This window comes from Bos mutus, chromosome 28, assembly GCF_027580195.1.
Source record: "Bos mutus isolate GX-2022 chromosome 28, NWIPB_WYAK_1.1, whole genome shotgun sequence".
In the NCBI taxonomy this organism is placed as follows: Eukaryota; Metazoa; Chordata; class Mammalia; order Artiodactyla; family Bovidae; genus Bos; species Bos mutus.
Window position 1 is genome coordinate 30,694,340 of NC_091644.1, and position 12,282 is coordinate 30,706,621.

The 12,282-nt window shown below is 41.3% G+C and overlaps 1 protein-coding gene across 8 annotated transcripts in view; it reads left to right on the top strand.

The window, feature by feature from the left end:
* The window catches only part of FAM13C (family with sequence similarity 13 member C), a 141,800-nt gene that overhangs the window by 57,997 nt on the left and 71,521 nt on the right, over positions 1 to 12,282 (top strand). For all 8 annotated transcript variants that reach the window (XM_070364556.1, XM_070364559.1, XM_070364558.1 and 5 more), the window contains one exon: positions 6,783 to 6,901. In XM_070364556.1, coding sequence (XP_070220657.1) covers positions 6,783 to 6,901 — 119 coding nt within the window. The remainder of the gene's footprint in view (positions 1 to 6,782; positions 6,902 to 12,282) is intronic.

Consider the following 12,282-nt stretch of genomic DNA (forward strand, 5'->3'; position numbering starts at 1 on the left):
GATTGCAGGAACAGTTCCTAGATGCAGATGAAGGTTCCACCAGAGCCCTCTTGGTTTGCTGGCTCTTGGGCCACTCTGATTCTGGTAGAACTCTGCTTCCTTTGCATTCTGAGCTCTTTGAGTTCATTTGACCTAATTCTTGTAGGCAGAAAATTGAATTGTGAGAGACTCTAGGTTTTCAGGGTGAGACTTAAGGTTTCAGGAACAGTGTGCACAGGCAGCTAGAAGCAGGTAAATCTGCTTGAATTAGAGAGGATTATTTCAAGGGAAAATAATAGATACTCCTCAATCTAAATGAAGCAAGATGGCAGCCATTAGGGGACTCACAAAACTACCAGGTAAGCATTCATAGCATAAACCACAGGTGAACTTGGGGCAATAGGAGAAGAAATTCAGAGATTTTTGATCAACAGCACATCAAAATCTAACTAGGCACAAGTCAGACTACTAAAAACCATCAAGGCATCTTGCACGATAAATAAATCTTTTTTCAGTTGAGGTAAATTTGGTACATAACACACTAGTCTCAGAGTATAACATAATAGATTTTGGCATATACTACAAAAGTGATTGTTACAGTAAGTCTGGTTTTCCACCCATCACCATACAACTTCACCATTTTTGCCCACCTCCAGCCCCTTTCCCCTCTGATAACCATTGATCTGTTCTTTGTGTCTATGAGTTTTGTTTGTTCATTCATTTTTAGATTCCACATATAAAGTAAAATCATACAGTATTCGATGATTTTATGCAGCAGACCCTGGTTCGATTCCTAGGTCGAGAAGATCTTCTGGAGAAGGGATAGGCTACCCATTCCGGTATTATTGGGCTTCCCTTGTGGCTCAGCTGGTAAAGAATCCGCCTGCAATGCGGGAAACCTGGGTTCAATCCCTGGGTTGGGAAGATCCCTTGGAGAAGGGAAAGGCTACCCACTCCAGTAGTCCATGGAATTGCAGAGTCGGACACGACTGAGCAACTTTCACACACACAGTTGTTTTTAACTTGGATTGTTGGAGTTTTTGTTGTTGTTGTTTTTGAGTTATATGAGTTCTTTTTATTTTGGATATTCAGTTCAGTTCAGTCGCTCAGTCATGTCCTACTCTTTGCGACCCCATGAATCGCAGCATGCCAGGCCTCCCTGTCCATCACCAACTCCTGGAGTTCACTCAGACTCATGTCCATTGAGTCAGTGATGCCATCCAGCCATCTCATCCTCTGTCGTCCCCTTCTCCTCCTGCCCCCAATCCCTCCCAGCATCAGAGTCTTTTCCGATGAGTCAACTCTTCACATGAGGTGGCCAGAGTGTTGGAGTTTCAGCTTCAGCATCAGTTCTTCCAAAGAACATCCAGGACTGATCTCCTTTTGAATGGACTGGTTGGATCTCCTTGCAGTCCAAGGGACTCTCAAGAGTCTTCTCCAACACCATAGTTCAAAAGCATCAATTCTTTGGCGCTCAGCTTTCTTCACAGTCCAACTCTCACATCCATACATGACCACTGGAAAAACCATAGCCTTGACTAGACAGACCTTTGTTGGCAACTGGAAGTTAATAGCTCTTAAATCCCCTTCACTTGTATTGCACAGTCCCCGGCCCATCAGTTTATTCTCTGCATCCATATATATGTTTCTGTTTTGTTTTGCTTGTTTGTTTGTTTTGTTTTCTAGATTCCATATATTAGTGAAATCACATGGTGTTTGTCTTTCTGACTTATTTGTTATGTCTTTCTCTTTCTGACTTAGCATAATGCCCTCTTGGTTCACCCAAGTTGTTGCAGATGGCAAGATTTCATTCTTTTCTTATGACTGAGTAATATATTCAGTATGCCTGTATGTGTTTATACGATTCTCTTTTTTCCTTCCCTTCTTCTGTTGATGGACACAGATTGTTTTTATATCTTGGCTGTTTGCTGCAGTGATCATAAGGGTGCGTGTATGTGTGTGTGCAGGCTAAGTAACTTCAGTCATGTCTGACTCTTTGCCACCCTGTGTACTATATGGCCCGCCAGGCTCCTCTGTCCACGGGATTCTTCAGGCAAGAATACTGGAGTGGGTTGCCATGCCCTCCTCCAGCGGATCTTCCTGACTCAGGGATCAAGCCCACATTTCTTATATCTCCTGCATTGGCAGGCGGGTTGTTTTCCACTAGTACTGCCTGGAAAGCCCATAAGGGTGCATATATCTTTTCAATTAGTATTTTTGTTTTCTATGGATAAATACCCAGATGTGAAATCACTGGGTCATATGGTAGTTCTGTTTTTAATTTTTTGAGAAAACTCCATGCTGTTTTCCATAGTGGCTGTCCCAGTTTGCATTCGCACCAACAGTGCATGAGGGTTTCCTTTTCTCAGTATCCTCACCAATAATTATTTGTTGGTTATTATCAGAAAGACATTCTGATAGGTGTGAGATGACATCTCCTTGTGGTTTTGATTTTCATTTCCCTGATGATTAGTGATGTTGAGCTCTTTTCATGTGTCCGTTGACCATCTGTATGCCTTCCTTGATGAAAAGTATCTACTCGGGCCCTCTTCCCATTTCTTAATCAGATTTCTGTTTGTTATGAGTTGTGTGGATTCTTTGTATATTTTGCGTATTAGCCTTTTATCAGATACATGATTTGCAATTATCTTTTCCTGTTCAGTAGGCTGCCTTTTGGTTTTATTGATCGCTGTCTTTGCCGTACAAAAGCTTTTTAGTTTTGACGTAGTCCCATTTATTTATCTTGCTTTTGCTTGTAAAATCCATAGGAGTCCTGCAATGTGTGGCCTGAAACCCTTTTTGGCCTCTGTGAGTTCAAAGGATGAGATAAAACACTCTTTTTGGGAAAAACAAAAACCTACTGTTTCTTAAAAGGGTTAAATTTTAATAAAATTGAAATTTCTGTTTTAAATTGTTTAGAAATTAGAAGGGCCTTATCATTAGGTCTCCAAATAGGGTGGTTTCTAAATACAGTGTTTAAAATAATATTATTAGTATAGAAACCTGAAACGTGCATCCCAACACAAAAATAGTTTGCTTTCACTGAGCTCATTTGGGCTAAGTCTCCAAGTATTTCCTTAACACTAGTTGCAGAATATTGAGCGTGGGAGGAATTTTTATAAAAGGATTATAATTATCATCATGAGTAGCTCCCATTCCATGGTATGCCTCCAGTTGGCAAGCAGTAAAATAGCATCTTGTTCAATACCCTCATGAGCTTGGAATGTTATCTCCATTGTACAGACAAGGGAAACAAGGTCCAGATAATGGATGTAATTTGTCTAAGGACACATACGTCACATACATGCAAGCAGAGCTATCTCACTTGAAAACCATTGTTTGGGGAAACTTGAGCAGTATTCAAGTAGCTGTAGAAGTTTTTGCAGGCAGCCACTATGTCTAAGGAAATATCAGACATGAATGGCAACCTTGCATGTGGTGTGTCTTCTTGCCTGACGCTGGGCGCTTAGAAAACTGAAACTAAAGGATCTTGGTGTTTCTAATTCATTTCTTTTTCTCAGCTCTGCTCCTACTTCCCATTTTACCCCTCTTATAGGAAAGCATTCCTATGGTTTTGCTTTAGAAGTTTGTGATGACTACTTGGCAAATAGCCCTGCCAAACTATTCTCGTATTTTAGAAAAATGCTTTCTGAGATGCCTCACAAACTGGCACTTACACTGACTTCAACCTGTGCCCGTAAGAGAGGAAATTGGTCTGTGCTGTCACCACAATATACTGCACAGTCAGAGCCTGATTCACTGTATCACATGAATATTTTGACTGGATGACAGTAGCCATCTGCATTTTCTGAATTTCTGATTTTGGTTTGTGTATTTCATTTTTCATGTAAAGAAGGGCTATTTTATCCTAAGGAAAGTTTGTCAGAGGTTTGGCATGGCTCAAACACTATAGTGTTTCAATTGCTGAACGCATGTAAGTCTTTCATTTTGGGTATGTGTGGCTTTGTACTGAATACAGATTCATTCTAACTTGGGAATGTTTATGATACTCTCTAGACTTGACTTCTGTTAGTTTTCTTAAATTAATTAGTAGAGTTCATCATAGGATGATGCGGCCAATCTAGTGATTTCTTTGGGTGAAGTATAGACAGGGGTGTGTGTGTGTGTGTGTGTGAGAGAGAGAGACAGAGAGAGGGGGAGAGAGTGGGGAGGAGAGGGATACTAAGCATACTTAGGATTTGGAATTTATAAAAATTATCTGTCCCTTAGTTATCAGAGTCACTTAAATTTCTTTATAAGAATAATGCATCATTATTTTAATGAATGTAGATGAGCACCCTAAAGAAAAAAAAATGACATCTTAATGTTAGTCATTGTTAAGATTTTGGTTTACTTGGTCTCAATTTTATATGTGTGTGTATTTGTGTGTGTGTGTGTATACATTTATACATATATTTGATTTGGCAAAATTGAGCCTATGCTATAAATATTCTGGATATTATATTTTCAAATCTATTTATTCATTAAATACTCTTCTATAATTTTTTTCTTTCTTATATATTATAAAATTAATCTATTTTAAAAAATTTATTTATTTTAATTGGAGGCTAATTACTTTACAATATTGTATTGGTTTTGCCATACATCAACATGAATCCGCCACAGGTATACACATGCTCCCCATCCTGAACCCCCCTCCCACCTCCCTCCCCATTCCATCCCTCTGGGTCGTCCCAGTGCACCAGCCCCAAGCATCCTGTATCCTGCATCAAACCTGGACTGGTGATTCGTTTCTTATACTAAACATGTTTCAATGCCATTCTCCCAAATCATCCTACCCTCGCCCTCTCCCACAGAGTCCAAAAGACTGTTCTATACATCTGTGTCTTTTTTGCTGTCTCGCATACAGGGTTATCGTTACCATCTTTCTAAATTCCATATATATGTGTTAGTATACTGTATTGGTGTTTTTCTTTCTGGCTTACTTCACTCTGTATAATAGGCTCTAGTTTCATCCACCTCATTAGAACTGATTCAAATGCATTCTTTTTAATAGCTGAGTAATACTCCATTGTGTATATGTACCACAGCTTTCTTATCCATTCATCTGCTGATGGACATCTAGGTTGCTTCCATGTCCTGGCTATTGTAAACAGTGCTGCGATGAACATTGGGGTACACGTGTCTCTTTCGATTCTGGTTTCCTTGGTGTGTATGCCCAGTGGTGGGATTGCTGGGTCATAAGGCAGTTCTATTTCCAGTTTTTTAAGGAATCTCTACACTGTTCTCCATAGTGGCTGTACTAGTTTGCATTCCCACCAACAGTGTAAGAGAGTTCCCTTTTCTCCACACCCTTTCCAGCATTTATTGCTTGTAGACTTTTGGATCACAGCCATTCTGACTGGCATGAAATGGTACCTCATTGTGGTTTTGATTTGCATTTCTCTGATAATGAGTGATGTTGAACATCTTTTCATGTGTTTGTTAGCCATCTGTATGTCTTCTTTGGAGAAATGTCTATTTAGTTCTTTGGCCCATTTTTTGATTGGGTCATTTATTTTTCTGGAGTTGAGCTGTAGGAGTTGCTTGTATATTTTTGAGATTAGTTGTTTGTCAGTTGCTTCATTTGCTATTATTTTCTCCCATTCTGAAGGCTGTCTTTTCACCTTGCTTATAGTTTATTTTGATGTGCAGAAGCTTTTAATTTTAATTAGGTCCCATTTGTTTGTTTTTGCTTTTATTTCCAATATTCTGGGAGGTGGGTCATAGAGGATCCTGCTGTGATGTATGTTGGAGAGTGTTTTGCCTATGTTCTCTTCTAGGAGTTTTATAGTTTCTGGTCTTACGTTGAGATCTTTAATCCATTTTGAGTTTAAATTTGTGTATGGTATTAGAAAGTGTTCTAGTTTCATTCTTTTACAAGTGGTTGACCAGTTTTCCCAGCACCACTTGTTAAAGAGATTGTCTTTAATTCATTGTATATTCTTGCCTCCTTTGTCAAAGATAAGGTGTCCATAGGTGCATGGGTTTATCTCTGGGCTTTCTGTTTTGTTCCATTGATCTATATTTCTGTCTTTGTGAAGAAATAAATTAAATACTCTTTATAATACTCTTCAATACTTATTAGATACTGGTCTATAGTTTTTTCATAATTTTATTTATTTTTGGCTGTGCTGGCTCTTTGTTGCTGCGTGGCCCTTTCTCTGTTTACGGTGATTGCCGACTACTCTCTAGTGGTGCGCAGGCTTTTCACTGTGGTGGCTTCTCTTATTGCAGAGCGTGGGCTTCATTGCAGCACACGGGCTCCCTAGTTGCGGCTCCTGGGCTCTAGACACAGGCTCAGTTGTGGTGCATGGGCTTAGTTGCTCTGTGGCATGTGGAATCCTACCAGATCAGGGATCAAACTCATGTCGCCTACATTGGCAGGTGGCTCCTTTACCACTGAGCCACAGGGAAGCTCTATAATATTTTTAATGTTTGTAAAATTTAGGTTTTTATTATTACTTTTTCCTTATTCTGTATCTGGAATTTTTTTGGTTGCACTACATGTAGAATCTTAGTTCCCTGACCAAGGGTTGAACCTGCATCCCCTGCCTTGGAAGTGCAGAGTCTTAACCCCTGGAACATCAGGGAAACCTCTTTATTTTGTAATCTGGCAGCAACTGCCAGATAGAAAGAGCCTTCTTAAGTTTTGAATTACTCATCAGCCCTCTTCCCCACAGTCATCAGTGTGTGTATTTTCTATGGCTTGCTGCCCTGCTCTGTGACCCAGCCCCCACCGGAGAACCCTGTGGAACTGTTGGCTGCTGCCGGTTCATCTCCCTTTCCTGTTTCTCTTGCAGGAGACAGAGCATGTGGTATCCAGCCAGTCGGAGTGTCGAGGGAAACCGGGAACACCGGCTCAGGAGAGTGCACACAACCCCACCTCCAGGTGCCAGGAAACTGTGCGAGTTCAACCAAGGTGGGCCCTTTGTTGTCAGAAGTTGCAATGGGCCTGGGGTTCCTTTCCCAGACATGGGAGCACCTGTGCTTGCTACCCCCACGCAAGAGGCAAGGCTTTCTCACTTTCATTGGCATCACTATGAAGTCAGAGAAACTCTGTAATGGGGCCTAGAAGGAGAATCATTGAGTCTAAGAGAAATATAAATAACCTACTTTCTCTCCCTTCAGTCAGAACATAATCAGCCTTAAGGCTCAGAGAAGAGTACAGACCTTCCTGCCCTGAGAAAGAGAAATGCTGGTATCATTTTGTCCTCTTTCATTCCATGCTAGAGATGATTAGCGTTTCTTCTGTGATCATGGTAATTAGTAATAATAGTGTAGGCATCAAGCCAATTGCTTCTCATATATTCTGTCATTTAGCTCTCGTCCCTTCCCTGATGCGACTTAGCAGCAGCAGCAGCCTTCCCCAGAAAGTGGATACTCTTAGCCTCATTTTATGGAGAAGGACCCTGAGGCTGAGACATTAAGGCACTTGCCTGATATTGTACAAGTGAAAAAGGCTGAACCAGAATTTGAACCTACGAATGTCTGATTGCAGCATAGCAAGTGTGGCTTTTTTGCTGATCCAAGAGATGTCTCTAAGCCCTGAAGTGGCCCTGGGCTGGCCTCTCTGGTCTCCTAGACCTGCAGGAGACAACTCCTGGGTCCAGGGCAAGAACATGGGTGGAGGCTGACTGCAGCAAGGCTGACATGGCATTCAGATGGGAGCCTGGCCTTGCAGCTGTCTATGGAAAGTCTCTTCTGGAAGTAAACAGAAGAAAGAATTCAGCCACCAGTCGTGCCAGCTGTCTTTGTAGGATCTTGTGTGCAGTGTAATCATAGCTCTCGGGAGAAAGGGAGGGCTGGGCTTCTGGCATGACCTTTCAAAATTTTTTCTGAGGCAGCAGAGTCTAAATGAATCAACAACAGGCAAGATTGGCTGTACTATGAAATTGTGCTTTTTTTAAAATTAATTTTTATTAGACTGTAGTTGATTTACAATGTTGTGTTATTTTCTGCTCTACAGCAAAGGGAATTAGTATACCTATTTCCATTCTTTTTAGATTCTTTTCTCACGTAGGTCATTATAGAGAATTGTGAAAAGTTCCCTGTGCTCTACAGTAGGTCCTTATTAGTTATCTATTTTATATATAGTAAAATTGTGTTTTTAAATATTCAGCATACTAAATTTAGAATCATAACACCTCAGATGGTTGATAGAGATCCTAAAATTAAGGTGATCTATTATCTGGTTGGATTCTTGGATATCTTTTCTCACCTTCTTTGCTGGTTGCCATCTCTTGTCTGTTTATTCTTATCTGACCTTGGATTGGGTGAGACTCAGTCCCGTCGTTTCTCTGCTGATCAGAATACTCACCCTCCTATTGGAAACCTTATTATAGCAAAGCTGTTTTACAGCCAGTTTAGACAGTGACCCTGTCTTATCCCACTAGACCAGTGACTGCCTCTCTCAGGAATAATAAGGCCAACTCTATTCCTATGCATATTTCAAAATTGTAAAAAAAAAGACACAGCAAAACACACAACAGACAAAATGAAAACAACAAACAAAATACACACTCATATTTGTGTGGCATGCATGGTGCCCTTTGGGATGAATATTCCACAGAGGCCGATGGGAAAAATGAGGTTAGTAATTCACCTTCTCAAAGATGCCAGATGTTTGGTAAAATTAAGACCACTTTCTATCCCATCTACAGTGGAAAGGGTAAGTGGTATTATTGCTGCTATCAGAGGGCAAGTCAAATATAATAGGATTCTATGGTGGGGATTATTCACTTATAATTAGTAAGAACTAAGAGTGTTGAATTAGAGCAGTGCTCATGAGGAAACATACAGGCTAGCCCCTCTTATACTTGGGAATGGGAAGTTATAGTTCATTTGGATTCTCAGATCTATGGCACTTTAATTCAGAAAATAAGAGATGCACATATACACATAAGTTTGTGTAACATTTTAGGAGGTTCCTAGACCTCTTCTGCATGTCAGAAAAAGGAGCCAGATACTTTGGTCACTGGGCAGCCTTCCTTTTGAGTCAAGATAGTCTCCCCAACAGAGTGACCACTTCTTGCAGAAACAGATCTGGTCTGTCTTCCTCTACACATCAGCAAATCTCCATGGGACCCCAAATATTTTGTTGTTCTTTTATTCTTTTTCCTTTCTAACGTCCAAGTTCCACTTTGCTTTCTCATCTAGCAGCATTCCAGAATTGTCTATGCATCAGCATTGACAATCACAGGATCTGGTGTCAAGTTGCAGATCAGGAGCTGTGAATTTAGATTGGTATGGTAACTTTAAACTACAGAGTTATTTGTCACAACCATGGTGACGTCACCCAGGATCATTCTGCTGCTGATGCTGCTAAGTCGCGTCAGTCGTGTCCGACTCTGTGCAACCCCATAGACGGCAGCCCACCAGGCTCTGCCGTCCCTGGGATTCTCCAGGCAAGAATACTGGAGTGGGTTGCCATTTCCTTCTCCAATGCGTGAAAGTGAAGTCGCTCAGTCATGTCTGACTCTTAGCGACCCCGTGGACTGCAGCCTACCAGGCTCCTCTGTCCATGGGATTTTCCAGGCAAGAGTATTGGAGTGGGCTGCCACTGCCTTCTCCAAGGATCATTCTAATGGGACTTAAAAAAAACATCTCAAAATATTACAGGGATTGTGAAATTTGATGAACTGATGAAATGAGATCTGAGGCTAAAAACAACTTTGAGTCAGGTAGCTCACTTTCCTGATAACCTTCCTCTTCCGTTTTAAGCCAGCATATGGCCCGGTCCAGGCATATCATGCTCAGTAAGATCTTGATAGAGACATGATACTGGAACAAGATACTTCACGGCTCATTCTGGCTCAAAGTGAGGGAATAAGCCAGGCTAAATCTCAGCAGGTGTAAAATGCCGTCTTCTTGGGGATGGAGGTTGGGGAGGAGCATGTTCTTAGCATAATGAACACTTTGAGAAAGAGAAGAAAGATCAGTCTGCAGCAAGGAGTTGTCAGGGGTTCACATGTGATTTAAGTGAGGCTCATAAGGGTAGTTAGTGTCCAGAGAATGAATCCATCCTTGTAGAGGTGCAATTTTGAAGCTGACTGTGTCATGGGATAGTATTGATCTTCTCACGTGTGCCAAAGAGAAATAGTTTTACCTTCAGCTCTGAGATCATGTTGTTCAGCTCTTTCTGGTGCAAGGAGTCTTTATCTATGTCTATGGATGAGCATCAAGGAGGTCTGTGAATGTTTTTGCCAAATTTTGATTGTCTTTATGTATATTGGTTTTCTGTTGCTACTGTAACAAATGACCACAAACCTGTGGCTTACAACAGCACAAATTTATAATCTTATGGTTCTGTAAGGACAGATGGCCAACATGGATCCCACTGGGATAAAACAAACGTCAGCAGGCTTACATTCCTTTCTGGAGATGCTAGGGGAGAACTGATCCATTTCCTTGCCTCTTCACATTTCCAGAGGCTGCCCACATTGCTTGGCAAGTGGCCTCTTCTTCCATTTCCATAGCAAGAAACTTTGCATCTCTCTGAGCATTCCTCCACGTTTTCTTCTAACTGTGATTGAGTTCAAGCTCCTAGTCCTCATCTCACGACAGGCCAGTAAATCAAGAAATGAGTTGTTAGGGCAAGAAATAGCGATTTTGTTCAGAAAGCCAGCAGGCTGAGAGGATGGTGGACTTGTATCCCAAAGAACAATCATACCCAACTAAGATTCAGGCTTCTTGTCTGAAAGGAAGGCAAGCCTGCTGACGTGTTTATTTTATCCCAGTGGGACCCATGTTGGCCATCTGTCCTTACAGAAGCATAAGATTATAAATTTGTGTTGCTGTAAGTTACAGGTTTGTGCCTAGGAGGCATGGTGGTGTGGTTGGTTGTTGCAAACCATTTGGTGCCGGGATTGTTTGTTCTTGCAGCTGTTTATGTAGGTCTGATTACAATGTTCCTATAAACCTACAACAGGACAAAGGTTATTCTCTTTTTTCTCTGTGTGTGAATGGAAAAGTGTTAAACCTTTAAAGGTCAGAGCCTTGAGAATGGGCTACCATGTTATATTTCAGGCTGTGGGAAACATTCTTTTACAAAAAGGTGCAGAGCAAGCATGACTGAACCCAGATGACAGAGCACAAAGTTCAGAGCTAAAAGAATAGATCCGGTGTGAGGACAGGTCATTCTCTGTTACAGCTTTGGGCAGGAGAGGGCTTCTGATTTTAAGGATTCATGTGATTAGATTGGATCCACTGAGATAACTCACTGTAATCACTCCCTGTCAAGTTCCTTAACTTAAGGACTCCTACAGAATCCCTTTTGCCACGTAAGGTAGCAAGGGGAGGAGAACAAGGAACAAACATACAGATATCTTGGTGGGTAGCTTTATTCTTACTCCTTAGGTTTATTTTTCCAGGGGAAATCCCTAAAGCATTTATGAGAATCTCATATGCTACCCATGACCACCCAAAAGGTTTAGACTCACCATCTTAATCTCTTCCTGCCTCCAAGTTTGCTTGTTCTTCTGTATGCCCTCAACAGAGCCAACTTCAGATATTGACTTAGCCCATTCTATCCTCTTTCTTTGCATCCTTCCTCCTATTTAGCATCTCCCCCCATGTTTCTATTTTATTCCTTAGTGGTATAGTGTCCCACATCTGAGATCTCAAATTTGGTGTCCTGCAAGTGTATCTAATGTGGAGATATAATTGGCTTGTAGACTGTTTTAAAACATGCTAAATCCTGTTCAATTCTTTGTGACCCCACGGACTGCAGCATGCCAGGCTTTCCTGTCTTTCACTATCTCCTGGAGTTTGCTCAAACTCACATCCATTGAGCTGGTGATGCCATCCAACCATCTCATCTTCTGTTGCCCTCTTCTCCTCCTGCTTTCAATCTTTCTCAGCATGAGGGTCTTTTCCAGTGAGTCAGCTCTTTGCATCAGTGGCCAAAGTATTGGATCTTCAGCTTCAGCATCAGTCCTTCCAAAGAATATCCAGGGTTGATTTCCTTTAGGATGGACTGGTTTGATCTCCTTGCTCTCCAAGGGACTCTCAAGTCTTCTCCAGCACCACAGTTCAAAAGCATCAACTCGGGATTCAATGTTTAAATATCAGAGGTTTTATGGATTTTTGCGTTCTTTTGTAATATGTAAAAATGGGATAACCCAGGGTGTACATTCTTGCAAGGCAATAATTAGTTGGAACTGAGGAGCAGCTCTTCGTTTTCCCACAATTCCCACTCAGATCTCTATGTGTGCTCTTTGCCTGGCTCTTATAGGCTGTTTGACTTAAATGCCTACTTCAATCCTTTTCTTCCCGGCAACTGCTCATCCTTAGGAGCTAAGC